Source organism: Gorilla gorilla, chromosome 1 (assembly GCF_029281585.2).
Source record: "Gorilla gorilla gorilla isolate KB3781 chromosome 1, NHGRI_mGorGor1-v2.1_pri, whole genome shotgun sequence".
Lineage (NCBI taxonomy): Eukaryota > Metazoa > Chordata > Mammalia > Primates > Hominidae > Gorilla > Gorilla gorilla.
The window spans coordinates 130969249-130985386 of record NC_073224.2 but is presented as its reverse complement, the minus strand read 5'-3'; the positions used below and the strand labels follow the sequence as shown (position 1 = coordinate 130985386).

At 48.9% G+C, this 16138-nt stretch overlaps 2 protein-coding genes, 1 non-coding gene and 1 pseudogene across 10 annotated transcripts in view; 2 read left to right on the top strand and 2 right to left on the bottom strand.

Moving 5' to 3' along the window:
• The first annotated feature begins 2516 nt into the window (after window positions 1-2516).
• Window positions 2517-2936, top strand: LOC115932632 (small Cajal body-specific RNA 2). The gene has a single exon (XR_004068864.1).
• Window positions 2937-6251: 3315 nt separating this feature from the next.
• LOC101133698 (poly(rC)-binding protein 1-like) lies at window positions 6252-7260 on the bottom strand (annotated as a pseudogene).
• An 844-nt stretch (window positions 7261-8104) lies between these two features.
• Window positions 8105-15892, bottom strand: CFAP276 (cilia and flagella associated protein 276). Of its 3 annotated transcripts, none has more exons than XM_004026249.5 (5): window positions 15749-15892; window positions 10081-10197; window positions 9161-9276; window positions 8689-8813; window positions 8105-8252 (listed from the first exon to the last, which is right to left on the bottom strand). In XM_004026249.5, exons 1-5 carry the CDS (start codon window positions 15791-15793, stop codon window positions 8182-8184), a joined length of 474 nt encoding a protein of 157 aa, XP_004026298.1. In that variant the 5' UTR covers window positions 15794-15892; the 3' UTR covers window positions 8105-8181. The 3 variants fall into 3 exon arrangements, with proteins under 3 accessions (XP_004026298.1, XP_030864134.1, XP_018865677.1); XM_031008274.3 differs by lacking the exon at window positions 15749-15892 and adding an exon at window positions 14766-14950; XM_019010132.4 differs by lacking the exon at window positions 15749-15892 and adding an exon at window positions 13088-13458.
• The window catches only part of ELAPOR1 (endosome-lysosome associated apoptosis and autophagy regulator 1), an 89569-nt gene continuing 88946 nt past the window's right edge, over window positions 15516-16138 (top strand). Inside the window, exon 1 of one of the 6 annotated variants that reach the window (XM_055353750.2) lies at window positions 15516-16031. The gene's annotated coding sequence lies outside the window, so the exon portion shown is untranslated. Of the gene's footprint in view, window positions 16109-16138 lie in introns of all 6 variants that reach the window. The other 5 variants (XM_055353753.2, XM_055353755.2, XM_055353757.2 and 2 more) reach the window with 5 other exon arrangements.

Genomic DNA, 16138 nt, shown 5'->3' with positions numbered 1-16138 from the left:
AAGTACAAATTAGAACTTAAATCATTTTGTACTACTCTCCAAAATTCTTCTGATTTCTACCCCCCAACACCCATTTCATTGAAAAAGGAAAAAGAAGGAATTGAGCCATTAAAATTATGCTTTCTAATGTGAGAGGAGCTAATTCTGCTTATATAACCACTGCTATTTTACACTCTACTCATTCTGGAACTTGGAAGTCAACGTATGTTTTAATAGATATGACCATAAATGAAGGCTCAAAAATTTGGGTGCCACAGCATTAAGTTCTGGGCAGACTTAGGGCTCTCTAAGTGGGGACAGGAATATGCCTTCCTATCTGTACTCATTTCATAGATATCCTGACTTCCTAATACTTAGATTTAAATACAGTATTCTTGGCTGTGTGCAGTGGCTTAAGTCTATAATCCCAGCACTTTGGGAAACCAAGGCAAGAGGATCGCTTGAGCCCAGGAGTTCAAGACCAGACTGGGCAACGTAGTGAGACCTCTGTCTACAAAAATGTGTTTTAAAAAGTAGCCAGGTGTGGGCCTGATGCGGTGGCTCATGCCTGTAATCCCAGTACTTTGGGAGGCTGAGGCTGATGGATCACAAGGTCAGGAGATCAAGACCATCCTGGCTAACACGGTGAAACCTCGTCTCTACTAAAAATACAAAAAATTAGCCGGGCATGGTGGCACGTACCTGTAATCCCAGCTACTCAGGAGGCTGAGACAGGAGAATCGCTTGAACCTGGGAAGCGGAGGTTGCAGTGAGCCCAGATGGCACCACTGCACTCCAGCCTGGGTCACAGAGCGAGACTCCTCAAAAAAAAAAAAGAAAAAGAAAAAAAGAAAAAGCCAGGTGTTACCTGTGGTCCCAGCAACTTGGGAGGCTTAGGTGGGAGGATCAATTGAGCCCAGAAGGTTGAGGCTGCAGTGAGTCATGATTGTACCACTGCACTCCAGCATAGGCGACAGAGCAAGACCCTGTCTCAAATAAATAAGTACATACATACATACATACATATGTACTCTATTCCTCACCTTTCCCTTTGGTAAAATGATGTTTGCCTTCTCCCTAGGGAGAAGGGGCTACTGGGGAAGCTGATGCTCCCCATGGTAATGACCAGGGATTGATGTCTTCTTGGAAAAGAAGTCACTCACCTATGAATATCCTGAAGTTGAATCATATTTAAAAACTTAAGGGCTGGGCGCGGTGGCTCATGCCTGTAATCCCAGCACTTTGGGAGGCCGAGGCAGGCGGATCACCTGAGGTCGGGGGTTCGAGACCAGCCTGACCAACATGGAGAAACTCTAACTCTACTAAAAATACAAAATTAGCCAGGCATGGTGGCACATGCCTGTAATCCCAGCTACTTGGGAGGCTGAGGCAGGAGAATTGCTTGAACCCGGGAGGCGGTTTCGGTGAACCGAGATCACGCCATGGCACTCCAGCCCAGGCAACAAGAACGAAACTCCATCTCAAAAAAATTTAAGGCCGGGCGCGGTGGCTCACACCTGTAATCCCAGCACTTTGGGAGTCTGAGGCAGGCGGATCACCTGAGGTCAAGAGTTCAGGACCAGCCTGGCCAACACGGTGAAACCCCAAATCTACTAAAAATACAAAAATTAGCCGGGCGTGGTGGCGGGCGTCTGTAATCCCAGTTACTTGGGAGGCTGAGGCAGAAGAATCGCTTGAACCCAGGAGGTGGAGGTTGCAGTGCACCGAGATCGCACCACTGCACTCCAGCCTGGGTGACAGAGCTGGACGCCGTCTATAAAAAAAAGAAAGAAATTGGGCCGGGCGCAGCGGCTCACGCCTGTGATCCCAGCACTGTGGGAGGCCAAGGCGGGCGGATCACGAGGTCAGCAGTTCGAGATCAGCGTGGCCAACATGATGAAACCCTATCTCTACTAAAAATACAAAAATTAGCCAGGCATAGTGGCGGACCCCTGTAATCCCAGCTACTCCGGAGGCTGAGGCAGGAGAATTACCTGAACCCGGGAGGCAGAGGTTGCAGTGAGCCGAGACCGTGCCATTGCACTGCAGCCTGAGCGACAGAGCGAGGCTCCATTTCAAAAAGAAAGAAAGAAATTGAAGACAAATTAAAGTCACGATCACAGAAAAACTAAAGATATGTATATAAATATGTAGTTATACAAAGGTCAAAAGGCTAGGTGCCGTGACCATCGCCTGTGGTCCCAGCTACTCAGGAGGCTGAGGTGGGAGGATCACTTGATCTAGGAGCAATGAGCCGTGTTCGCTCCACTGCACTCCAGCCTGGGCGACACGGCGAGAACCGGTCTCCAAAAAAAAAAAAAGAACCACGATTCTGTAAGGTAGAAATTAGTACCGCCTTTTCCTGGGACCTATGTTCCCCTCCGAGCCACGCGAGGGCAGCAACGCGCGCACTCTGAGGAACACCCCGTTCCTCAGGACTCGTCCGCCTGTGCTCGGTGGTTTCTCCCAGAATCCTCCAAGGCGCGGGAGGGGGTGGAGGGCTTAAAAGCCGCGGTAGGGGGGAGCGGACTTCCGCTGTTTTAGGGAGGGAGAGCGGCCTGGGTCCTGGGTGTTGTGTGCGGAGCTGTGGTGTCGTGTGTGAGGCGCGTGCGGGGTGAGTGTGAGTGGACGCGTGAGTGTGTGAGTGTGCGCGCTTGGAGCGTGTTAGGCGAGTGCGTGCGCCCACCCCTGCGCCCCTCCTCCCGCTTACACTTTGATCTTATTTGATCGGATCGTGACCCCAGCCCCGCCGGGCCGACCCGAAATGAAAAGCTCTCCTCCTGCGAAGCCCCCTCGGGGCGCTGTGCAGCGAGGCCCCTTAGGCGGCGGCAACGCTGTGGTCCCCGAGGTCCCGGAGCTGGCCCTGCGGGGCCCGGCGCTCAGAAGTGATGAATTGATCAGATAGACGAGGCCGGGCTTGTCCCCGGCCACTGATTATCGAGGCGATTCTGATCTGGGCACGGCCACCGGGCTGCGGGCTGCCGATGGCGTAGGGGCGAGCACGTGAACGGCCGGCGGCGGGCGGGGATGCTGAGCGCGGTGGCCAAGGGTAAATGAGCCGCCGCCCCTCCCCCTGGAGCTGGAAGGTCGCGGAGGCCTTTTTCGCCGCTGATATACTTTCCTCCCACTTTCCCATTTCTCCTTGTTTTTCTTTTTTCTTTTGTTCCTTTTTTTTTTTTTTTTTGAGACAGGGTCTTGCTCTGTGGCCCAGACTGGAGTGCAGAACCGCAATATCGGCTCACTGCAACTTCGACCTCCTTGGCTCAAGCGATCCTCACATCTCTGTCTCCCGAATAGGTGGAACTACAGGCGCGCGTCACCACGCTCGGCTAATTTTTGTATCTTTTGGTAGAGACGGGGTTTCACCATGTTTTGCCAGGCTGGTCTCGAACTCCAACCTCAAGTGATCCGCCCGCCTCGGCTTCCCAAAGTGCTGGGATTACAGGCATGAGCCACCGCGCCCGGCCCCTCTTTTAGTTTTTCTTTCTTTCTTTTTTTTTTTTTTTTTTTGAAACGGTCTCACTCTGTTTCTCAGGCTGGAGTGCAGTGGCGCAATCATAGTTCACTGCAGTCTCGACCTCCCAGGCTCAAGAGATTCTCCTACCTCAGCCTGCCCAGTAGCCTCCCGAGTAGCTGGGACTACAGGCGCCCGCCACCACGCCCGGCTAAATTTTTGTATTTTTTAGTAGAGACGGGGTTTCACCATGTTAGCCAGGATGGTCTCGATCTCCTGACCTGGTGATCCACCCACCTCGGCCTCCCAAAGTGCTGGGATTACAGGCGTGAGCTACGGCGCCCGGCCGGCTTGACATTTTTTGTATGCTACCAACACTTGTATCCCCAGGGCTAACGGCATGGTACAGCATCTGCCGCTAAGGGATATACACACACTGTCTAGTATGTCCTTATACATGTATATGTCCATTAAGAGAACATGAAATGTTCCAGGGACACTCCTGGAATATACTGAATTAGAATTATCAGGGAGGTCTAGGAATCCATGTTTTTAAAAGCAAATGCCTTTTTTTGATGTTTAGTATCTCAACCTCCATAATGTGATTATCCAGGTAGTCATGCCTCTGCCACCTTAAGCCACTCTAAATAATGAGATCTGAAACTTCATATAGCCACTTGGCAGCAGATATGTAAATAGGTCGGAAAGTCTGGGTGGAAGGGGACTCTATTTATTTATTTAGAGACGGAGCCTCACTCTGTTGCCCAGGCTGGAGTGCAGTGGCGCGATCTTGGCTCACTGCAACCTCCACCTCCCGGGTTCAAGCAGTTCTTCTGCCTCAGCCTCCCAAATAGCTGGGACTACAGGCACGCACCACCACGCCCAGCTAATTTTGTATTTTTAGTAGAAACGGGGTTTCACCATGTTGCCCAGGCTGGTCTTGAACCCCTGACCTCAGGTGATCCACCCACTTCAGCCTTCTAAAGTGCTGGGATTGTAATTCCAAAGTGCTGGGTGGCGTGGGCCACCGCGCCCGGCCAGAAGGGGACTCTTAACAGTTTGGCTTAAGGACCCTCCACCTGAGTGCCTGAAAGAAGCCCTTTCATATCTGAATTGCTTAGCAATTATGTTGTCAAACTTAATTAGAAATGGGAATTTATTGCACGATATTCTATTCTGTTATTTTTCCTTTCTTTTTTTATTTTACTTTTTTTTTTTTTTTTAGACAGTTTCGCTCCTGTTGACCAGTCTGGAGTGCAGTGGCCCCATCTCAGCTCACTGCAACCTCCCCCTCTGGGGTTAAAGGGAGTCTCCTGCCTCAGCTTCCCAAGTAGCTGGAGTTACAGGCGCCCACCACCACACCCGGCTAATTTTTTGGTATTTTTAGTAGAGATGGGGTTTCACCATGTTGGCTAGACTGGTATGGAACTCCTGACATCAGGTGATCCACCTACCTCAGCCTCCCAAAGTGTTGGGACTGCAGGCATGAACCACTGCGCCTGGCTTGTTTTAATTCTTAAAATTTTTTTTTTTTCTTGGATGCAGTCTCACTCTGTCGCCCAGGCTGGAGTGCAGTGGCTCCGTCTCGGCTCACTGCAACCTCCACCTCCCGGGTTCAAGCGATTCTTCTGCCTCAGCCTCCCGAGTAGTTGGGATTACAGGCGTGCGCCACCACACCCAGCTAATTTTTGTATTTTTAGTAGAGACAAGGTTTCACCATGTTGGCCAGGCTGGTATCGAACTGGCTGATCGCAAACTCCTGACCTTGTGATCTCCCGGTCTCAGCCTCCCAAAGTGCTGGGATTACAGGCATGAGCCACCGCGCCCAGCCAATTCTTAAATTCTTGATATTACAGAACTAAAGTGAAACTTATTAACATTTCACTCTTAAATATTTTATCGACAAATAAAATTCATGACCCGAAAAGCCAAAACAAAACTAAAAACAGGGAAAAGCTTATAAAATTAAATATGGTTCCCAGCATTAACAGCTGAACAGAGAATGTGATTTTAAAATTCTTAGCAGATGATGTTGTGTAGAAACTGAACACTTACAAATTATTTAAAACCTGGAATCACTCACCAGAAACTACACAGGTGGATCATGGGAAAACAGCACAAAGGGGTTATTGAGGGAACCTACACTATTCTAGCTGCGCTCCGTACCCTTCTCAGAGGAAAGCCTGGCATTGATTAAATACTGGCCCAGACTGACACTAGCAGCAGAGCCCCTGATGGTACCCTGCCTATCAGAGGACCCTTCCACTGGGTTGGCAGTTTTGATCTGGGCCCCAGACATCGGGCGGATCTCATTAATGTTGGCGCCTTGGGGGCCGATTACACAGCCAATTAAGTTATTTGGAATGGTGAATGTGTGGGTGGTTTGAGTAGATTTTTGTTTGGTCGGTTTTTTTTTTTTTTTTTTTTTTTTTTTTTTGAGACGGAGTCTCGCTCAGTAGCCCAGGCTGGAGTGCAGTGGCGTGATCTGGGCTCACTACAAGCTCCGCCTCCCGGGTTCACGCCAGTCTCCTGCCTCAGCCTCCCGAGTAGCTGGGATTACAGGCGCCCGCCACTATGCCCGGCTAGTTTTTTTTTTTTGTATTTTTAGTAGAGACGGGGTTTCGCCGTGTTAGCCGGGATGGTCTGGATCTCCTGACCTCGTGATCCGCCCGTCTCGGCCTCACAAAGTGCTGGGATTACAGGCGTGAGCCACCGCGTCCGGCCTTGGTTGTTTTTTTTTTAGACGGAGTCCTGCTTTGTCACCTAGGTTGGAGTGCAATGGCACAATCTCAGCTCACTGCAACCTCCGCCTCCCAGATTCAAGCGATTCTGCCTCAGCCTCCCAAGTAGCTGGGATTACAGGCGCCCTCCACTACACCCGGCTAATTTTTTGTATTTTTGGTAGAGATGGGGTTTCGCCATGTTGGCCAGGCTGTTCTCGAATTCCTGACCTCAAATGATCTGCCTGTCTCGGCCTCCTAAAGTGCTGGGATTACAGAAGTTAGCCACCGCGCCCCGCCATAGTTTGAGTAGATGTATCCAAACTTGCTTAGCCTTTCACCTCTGGAGAGCTGGAGTCAATTCGGGTGAATCCGGTCCCTCCGTGCATCATGGCAAAGTGAGATTGTTGTCTTGCCACCTGGTTCAGCTTGGCCAGATCAAGCGGAGAAATGATGTGTTGTCCTTGAATCTAGTAGGCATCTAGAGGTGGTCCCTCCAGGTCACGGGTGCCTTGGGGGTAGTCCACAGCCTTGTTGCAACGATCTTGGCCGCCCGCGCAGATGACTGGGGACTTGGCCAGCACGGGCTGGTATGGAATGGTCATGACTCTCCCCTGGGGAGACTGGGAGAGCGTTTCCGGCATCAGGCAGATCTCTTTGACAAACCGATGGTGATGGCCCTCTCGGTGGAGTTGAGGAGTATATCCCCCGCCACCTAGACCTGGGTACCATACTCTCGCGGATCTCTTTGATCTTAAATCTGCCTTTCCCAAACCTTTCTCTCTTTTTTAGCTTAGAAAACTACTTATTAAATTGTTTTGAGACAGGGTCTCACTCTATTGCCCAGGCTGGAGCGCAGTGGCTCCATCATGGCTCACTGCAGGCTCAATCTCCTGGGCTCCAGTGTTCCTCATGCCTCAGCTAAAAGTGTTGGCATTACAAGCGTGAGCCATCACACCTATTGTGCAATATTCTAAAAGGTTTGCCATTCTTGTCCAATCTTTTTTATGACACAGCAGGTCCCTGTGAGTGACTTGTAATTTTGGAAATCACTGAATACATCAGTTTTTAGGTACTGCAAACCCAAGCACCAGGTTTTTGAACCATGTTTATAAGAATCAGGGCTATATATCACAGCACGAATTGACAGAAAGGAAAGGGAGTTGACTCCCAGGCAAGGACAAATAGCAGAGTTAGAGATTAACAGTGGAGAGTCAGGACCAGGGAGATGAAACCAAGGAAAAGTAAAGCCCAGCAAATGCCTAAACCCAGGACGGCTAAATCTCTTAAGTGTGACCTTAGCATAAATACTGATGCTATTTGGAGCTTCTGAAAATACAAGGTAGCTCATGTCCATTTTTGTTTCCTCAACACTTAGCTCAGTTCCTGGCACATAAAGGTTTGCTGGCAGTGTTGAATGGATGGCTCTGTATGGTCGGAGTGACTTCAGTTTACAAAATATGAATATCTGTATCCTACCAAAGACTGCTGTTGTGTCCTAAATCTTCATCAGCAAGATATGATTTTCCAAGTTGCAAATATACCCCAAAGGACTAGTTCCTACGAGATGGGTAATTTCCTTCCCGTGTTTTAACAGTAGTCAAGTGGAGGCCAGGCGCGGTGGCTCACGCCTGTAATCCCAGCACTTTGGGAGGCTGAGGTGGGTGGATCATGAGTCAGGAGTTCAAGACCACCCTGGCCAACATGGTGAAACCCTGTCTCTACTAATAATACAAAAATTAGCCGGGCGTGGTGGCATATGCCTGTAGTCCCTACTACTCAGGAGGCTGAGGCAGGAGAATCACTTGAACCCGGGAAGCAGAGGTTGCAGTGACCCCAGATCACACCATTGCACTCCAGCCTGGGCGACAGAGCGAGACTCTGTCTCAAAAAAAAAAAAAAAAGTGGTCAAGTGGCAATTTGTAATCTATGGATAACAGACACTTCAGACTTCATCTTGCACAAATCTATTTAATGGAAGTGGGCCGCAGTATGTTTCACTATAATTAGTTCAGGGATCTGTCAACACTAGGTGGAGAAGAAGCCACCATCTTTCTTTCGGGAGTAGCCTCCATTGGTGGCTGCAGTGTGAGGGGACACTGTGGAGAAAAGAGAAGAGGAAGTGGACTGAATTTCAGATCGTTGGCCTTTTCTAGGAAACTTTAAACATCAATACATTTGTAGGTACTGTGGAGGAGCTTCTCATAACAGCTGGGAAAACCGGCATATGGAGGACTGATGGGAGGTAGTTATAGGTCTTCCACCCCCAGGTTTTTGCCCTTGCTGTAAATGTTTGTCTCCTAGACCTAAGGCTGAACAAAGAGGCTCTGAAAAATTGAATTAATTTCCTATCTCTATAGTCAGCATGTCCCCTGGTATTAATCTGGTACTTGCCAACTTAATCATTGCTTTCCAAGACCCACAGAAATCCCTCATCTTCCCTACTGTCCAATCACCTTAAATCCCTGATTCATGGGTCCATTTAGAAAGACTCCCCCACTGCCCCATCTGCTTACCCAGTCCTCTAACCCTTACCTATGGATCCCTGGATGCTGTGGATGGACTCCTTTTTAGGGTTGATCCAGTGTCTGATGTTAGCCAGGAAAGTGATGGGTGGAGTGGGAGGGGTTAACAATTCTCCAGGGAATTGGATCTTGGTTCTAGAAGAAGGCATAGGGAAGAAAAGTGGAGAGTGAAATCAATCAGAGAAAGGTGAGGAAGGCAAGGTAGTTGAATGTGATCTCAAGAATAAAGCAGCCAAAGACTCTTTTTACCTCTGTGGGATTAACCAAAGATTTTGTTTATACAGATGAGCACAATCTTGGGAGATTTCTGTTCATCTTAGACAGTGAAAATACAGAAACTATATTATAGACACAGATGTAAAAATACAGAAATTTGTATACAAATGAGTACCTAGTGATTATCATTTTCCAGGTGACATTTTACCTTGTATGACTGGATGGCAGCATGTTTAGGCTGGAGAGGCTCTGCCTTTACCACTTACCTATAGGTATCCTGTGTGGTTTTTTGGTTTAACAGTATCTCACTTTTGTTCTTGAATGTCCCAGTGTGGTGGTTGTACAAGGCTGCTAAGCGGAAGTCCAGGTCATCCTTTGGTATCTACAGAAGTCAGTCCCCCCCAAGGTTAGCTCAGCCACCTGTGTCCCTGCTCTAGTCAGGTTCTATTATGCTCTACTCTTCCCCAAAAGTATAGTGAAGGCTCTCTTGGGCCTGAAATCCACCAACTCCGTACACACTAAATTGTTGTACATGATAACTCTTGTTGATATGGAATTATCTTTGGGTTAGGTCTAGGGAGTGGTGAGCTCTCACTGGAGACTCAGGAATATTGTTCCTGATGTGGGCTTAATGAACTTTACCTCATTCATGTTTATATTCAGTCCTTGTTTTAGTCAGAGAATGAGAAGGTTTGTAAAATCATTTGCTCTAGATAACTGCCTAGAGCAAAACCTAAGACTTCTGGCTTCCCAGAGGCCAGATAAATTGATTTTTGGCTTTGGATTTGGTAGGATCTTGGGTTAGAGACAAAAGGAAAAGTACTGAAGCAGTTAGGGACAGACTAAATTTCAAAAAGAATATTAAGGGCTGGGTGCAGTGGCTCATGCCTATAATCCCAACACTTCGGGAGGCTGAAGTGGGAGGATCGCTTGAGGCCAGGAGTTTGAGATCAGCCTGAGCAACATATCGAGACCTCATCTCTTAAAAAAAAAAAAAAAATTAGCTGTATGTCATGGCACATTCCTATAGTTTCAGGAGGCAGAGGCAGGAGGATTGCCTGAGCCTGGGAGGTTCAGGCTACAGTAAACCATGATCAGGCCACAGCATTCCACGCTGGGTGACAGGAAAAAAAAAAAAAAAGCCCTAAACGGCTGCAAAGAGGAATAATATTTCAATGCTAGGTACCTCGGGATCAAAATAGTAGGCATCCCGCCTCATGGAAGTAATTGTGGGGGTTGAGTTGAGCCGACTCCAGGGTTCCTGCTGCTGAGCAAGGTGTGTTGGGTTCTTGTATGGCAATTTCTGCAAAAGAGAAACCATATCCAGGACAACCTGGTTATACGGGAAGCCTTGCTGATGTGGTTAGCTTCAGTAGCATCCCCTTATTCCATCTGGTTTTGTGTTTTTTGTTTTGTTTTATTTTTTGAGACAGAATCTCACTCTGTCATAGAAGCTGGAGTGCAGTGGCGAGATCTCGGCTCACTGCAGCCTCTGTCTCTTGGGTTTAAGTGACTCTTCTGTCTCAGCCCCTCAAGTAGCTGGGATTACAGGCATGTGCCACTATGCCCGGCTAATTTTTGTATTTTTAGTAGAGACAGAGTTTCACCATGTTGGCCAGGCTGGTCTTCAACTCCTGGCCTCAAGTGATACACCTGTCTCAGCCTCCCAAAGTGCTCAGATTACAGGTATGAGCCATCATGCCCAGCCCCATCTAGTTTTATTTGAATCTCAGACATCTGCAAAGAGAAGAATAATGGTATGGGGCAAGACTCCCCAGGCTCTTGATCCTCCTTTGTTTTCTTAGTGAGAACTGACAGAAACAGGCCAGGAATATAGGAGAAGGTGTAGAGTGGGATGAGGGAAGTGAAGAGTTGGGAGCAGATAGGAAAAATGATGAGCTTAGGTTTAGATGTACTGAGTTTGAAGAAAAGGTGAGACATTCTAATGCAAATAACAGGTAGAAAATTGGAAGTGTAACTTGTTGGAGGAGAGCTCAGAAGTCTTGGTTGTCCACATGAAGTAGTAGCTGAAGCCTGCAAAATGGAGTCAGGCCAAAAGGGAAGAACGGGTTTGTGAGGATTGTACAGTATTATAACTGGGAGTGAGGAGGGCCCTAGAGAAGCAGTCAGAGATGAAATCAGGAGAATGCAATGTCTAAGCAGGTGAGAAAAAGATTCCAATAAGCAGGGAAGGGTCATTGATTGCAGGAATGGCAGAAAAAGTCCACTGGACATTAGTCCTCTCAATAAAACTCCACAGGCATGAATGTAAAAAGCATGTAACAGATTTCTTCATTATATGTAAAATGCCATATTCACCACTGTATCCCCAGTTCCTAGCACACTACCTAACACATGGTATTAAAAAATGCTTGAATCCACTATATCATTTGACTGAATTCCAGTGAGTGCAACTAACAACCTATTAGAACTCTCACTGGGCGCAGTGTCTCACCCCTGTAATCCCAGCACTTTGGGAGGCTGAGGCAGGCGGATCACCTGAGGTCAGGAGTTTGAGACCAGCCTGACCAACATGATGAAACTCCATCTCTACTAAAATACAAAAATTAGCTGGGGGTAGTGGTGGGCGCCTGTAATCTCAGCTACTTGGGAGGCTGAGGAGGGAGAATCGCTTGAACCCAGGAGGTGGAGGTTGCAGTGAGCTGAGATCGCGCCACTGCACTCCAGCCTGGGCAACAAGAGTGGGACTCTGTCTCAAAAAAAATAGAACTCTCATTAGACCTATCCAACATTGTAATCCTCCTTCCCCCCAATATGGCAAAGTGCTATGTGAGCCATACCTTTTTTTTTTTTTTTTTTGAGACAGAGTCTCGCTCTGTCGCCCAGACTGGAGTACAGTGGCATGATCTCGGCTCACTGCAACCTCCGCCTCCTGGGTTCCAGCGATTCTCCAGCCTTAGCCTCCCGAATAGCTAGGATTACAGGCATGTGCCACCGCATCTGGCTAATTTTTGTATTTTTATTAGAGATGGGGCTTCACCATATTGGCCAGACTGGTCTCAAACTCCTGACCTCAGGTGATCCACCTGCCTCAGCCTCCCAAACTGCTGGAATTACAGGTGTGAGCCACCGTGCCCCGCTGTGAGTCATACCTTAATTGAACAGTGTGTGTCAGGCACTGTGCTATCACCGAGAAGAATGAAGTATGAAAGAAAGAAAGCTACAGGTATTTGATGCCAGCATAGGCTCAGTTGTCCTTTGATGTGGCCCTGAGCAGCACTCCTCCCACTCTCCTTGAAGACCACTTAAACCTCGTCATCTCTGTCAGCAGAAGGATGAGATTGTCTTTCACTGAGAAAGTCCAGACTGTCAAGCATGAATGCCATCTTTACATCCACTTTCTTTCCATCTCAGGGAAAGGAAAGTCCCTTTTACTCAAGAATAACCCTTTCTCCCCAGACCCACCCTTCCCCGGTCTTCTGAGACCTGTACCATTCTGCATACGCTCTCTTCTGACCCCAGCCTCACTTCATTTCTTTGTCGTGGTCTAGCTACCAGCCTATCACCTTCCCTACAGAACCAGACCTTTTCAGGAGTCAATATTTACTATCTCTACTTCCTCACTCACCATTCCCATACCCTCTTTAGCTCACTGCAGTCTGGCCTCTGCCTCAAGCACCCCCTAAAACTGCTCTTGCTAGTTATCAATGATCTCTGTGGCCAGGTCAGGTGGATCCTTTCCAGGCCTGATCTTATTTGAACTCAGCTGTTTCTGGCACCATAATGCTGATTCCCTCAAATGCCCTCACCAAGCTCTGTGGGCCCAGCTCCTCTGGGTTTTCCTCTTATTTCTGGCCCTTATCTCTCAGCTACTGTCTCAGCTCCACTTTCTGTCTGTCCCTTAGACAGTGCTATTCTCCAAGGGTCTCATTTTTACTTTTCTTATGCTCACATCCACTGGATGAGCTGATTCCCTTCCATGGCTTCAACTACCATATGGGTACCATAGCTCATATGGATACACAGCTCAGTCATACATCTTCAATCCAGAACTCTCAATCCTGTTGCCTACTATTAACCTTCACTTAAATATCCCACAGTCACTACAAAAACATCTACATAGTTGATGTTTCTCAACATCTTTCTCCCCAAACCTGCTTCCCCAGGATGCCCCATTTCAGTGAACCCTCAGAATTAAACCCTTAGGAACCCAGCAGTTATCCTAGACTCACCTCCTCTCTTGGGCCCATGTCCAGTCAGTCCCCGAGTCCTGTCAGTCCTGCCCTGTGCACCTTTCTGACATATGCACCTGATCGCCACCCCCTGTGGCACTGCTGTAGATCTGTTACTCTTCCTCCTGGAGATCGCCTCACCTGCCTCCTAGCTGATCCCTCTTGTCTCACTCTCATCCTATCCAGTCTGCTGCCACTTGTGCTTCCTAAAACACCCGTCTGATTGTGTCACTGTGGTACTTAAAATCCTGCTATGGGGCTGGGACCCATGGCTCATGCCTGTAATCTCAGCACTTTGGGAGGCCAAAGCAGAAGGATCACTTGAGGCTAGGAGTTTGAGACCAGCCTGGGCAACAAAGGAAGATCGTGGTTCTACAAAAAAATAAAATAAGAATTAGCCGGGTGTGGTGGCATCACCTGTAGTCCCAGCTACTTGGGAGGCTGAGGTGGGAGAATTGCTTGAGCCCAGGAGTTCGAGGCTGCAGTAAGCCAAGATTGCACCAGTGCACTCCGGCTGGGGTGACAGAGCAAGGAGACCCTGTCTCAAAAAAAAAAAAAAAAAAAAAATCCCACAATGATTCCTCACATCCCTAGGATGAAACCATAGCTAGCTAGCATGGTGTACACAGCACACCCAGCCAACCAAGGGCATCTCTCCAGCTCTGATTTCTGAGTGCTTCCATTTCACGCCTACACTCCAGCCCTTCTGGACTATTTGCAGTTCCCTAAATAAGCCATTCTCTCTCTCCTTTCCATGTATTTGGACCTGCTGCTTCCTTTGCTTTGCATATCTGGTTCCTGTTTCCTTCTTCCTAACTCACATTCTATCCACTCCCTCACCTGGCCTACCTAACTCATATTTGGACATCAAAATGCATCTGCTCTGTGAAGCTTTCCTTTAAGTTCCTGGTTCTCACGGCACCCTGCACACAACTCTGTCACAACATGTGCTATTGTGCAAGCATTTTTGCTATTGTCGGTCTCTCTTTACTACTAGAGTTCCTTGACAGCAGAAGCTATATCTAATTTATTTATATATCCTTGGCGTTTAGCAGAGTGTCTGGCTTATAGTAAATAAGTATTGAATAAATAAAAAGGGGCTCTCAATATTGTTATTAGACCACAATTACCACTTAATTCATCTTATTGTGCACCACTTCATATATCCCAATCACTTCTGCCAGAAAAAAGATCATCTAAGTTCCGAAATCCGTGTCCACCATCATGCTAAACACACACATAACAAACATATTGTGGCGTTAACCAGAAGACAGAGACAGTGTGAACACAGATGTGTAAAGCATGACCTCTGGTGGCTTTCAGAGGATTCTCTCCCACTCCATATCTCATTTCTCTTCAGAGAACAGTCTTCCAAACAGGGAAATGGGTAGCTTGAAGGAACCTGGGCCCTGCCCTAACTTATACTCACAATTGATTTGAGCTGCCAGAGCCCCTTGTTCCTCTAGACTAGAGCTCTACTTTCCTCTGCTCAAAAACGCCTCTGAAACGTTAGCCGACCTGAATATGGAGATAGGGAGGCAGGCAGAAAACAGACTTCCCTGGTACCCGACTGAGTGTCTTCACCAGAGTCCTTTATGTTACCATCTCTGCTCATCACACAGACAGAAAGAAGACTACCGGCGACCCTACTGGGAATCTGCGCAAGAAACCACAGTACCTTGGAAGCCCGCAGTTCTCCTAAGTAGGAATCATCGTTATCTAATGTAGGCTGCTGGAAAGGGTCCCGGGTGGGAGGCATGGCTAAATGCCTAACTCTTTTAAGAGGGATGGGAGGCCCGCTCAGCCGCAGCACAGCCTCACTCGCATAAGATCCCGGGTCCCAATTGTTTGGAACGCTGGTTTCGGTTGCCAGGCAACTGCCCAGCCATCTATGACAGAGGAATTCCCTCAGAGGAGGGCGCCACCTGGCGGCTGACCACGGGAGGCCCCTGGGGAGGAAGCTCCGGGGACTGCAGAGGGAACGTTCCGCTGAGCGGGCCCCGAGACTTGGAATTGCACTCCTGAGCCTCGGCGGAAAAGTGCTGGCCGCTCGCCATCAGGACTTCTGCAAAAGACTTCAGTTGAGGAAAGAAGTCCTGAAAGATGACCCAGAAATTTCCTTCTCCCTCGCACCTAACAAAAGGCTTTCAAAGCCATGAGAGAATGAGGATGTCAAGAGACCAAAGAGGGCCGGGCGCGGTGGTTCACGCCTGTAATCTCAGCACTTTGGGAAGCGGAGGCGGGCGGATCGCTTAAGCCCAAGAGTTCGAGACCAGTCTGGGCAACATGGCGAAACCCCGTCTCTACAAAAAGTAGGAAAAAAATTAGCTGGGCTTGGTGGCACGCACCCGTAGTCCCAGCTACTCGGGAGGCTAATCCAGGTGAATCTCTTGAACCCGGAAGGCGGAGGTTGCAGTTAGCCGAGATCGAGCCACTGCACTCCAGTCTGGGCGAGAGAGTGAGACCCTGTCTCAGAGAGAGAGAGAGAGAGAGAGAGGCCCACGTGCGGTGCTTGGGAAATTGCGGCTAAGGCAAACTCCTCGCTTAAACTCGGATCAACTACAGTGTCAGGGCTTCTCTTCTAGCCGGTTGTAAAAGCACGGATGGATTTGGCGGGATGTAAGATCTCCAGGAGTGGCCTTCGTAGGAGGCAACACGTACGGGGGCCTCTTCCAGGCGACGACATCTGGAGGGTGATCTCTCCATCTTCTTTCTCTCGGTTCACACATCACGTGTGCAACATCGGAGATGCTCATAAAATAACCCCTGGCCCGAAAGGGCAGTAGAAAACGGAAATTTGTTGGCTGGCTTGGAGGATGCTTCCACCGTGTTCTTCACACGAGCCCCGGGCCTGCCTGTTGGGCCGGTTGCGCACCCCGGGCGCGCGCTCTCCCGCGCCCACTCCGCGCGCACCAGCGGCGGCGGCTGCCATGGCGACCCGCAGGTGAGCGGCAGAGGCGCGCGTGGTCCCTGCCCCACCCGCGCGGAGCCAGAGAGGAGGCGGTTGTCAAGGCGACGTGGGTAGGAGGAGAGGACGGAGGGAGGAGGAAG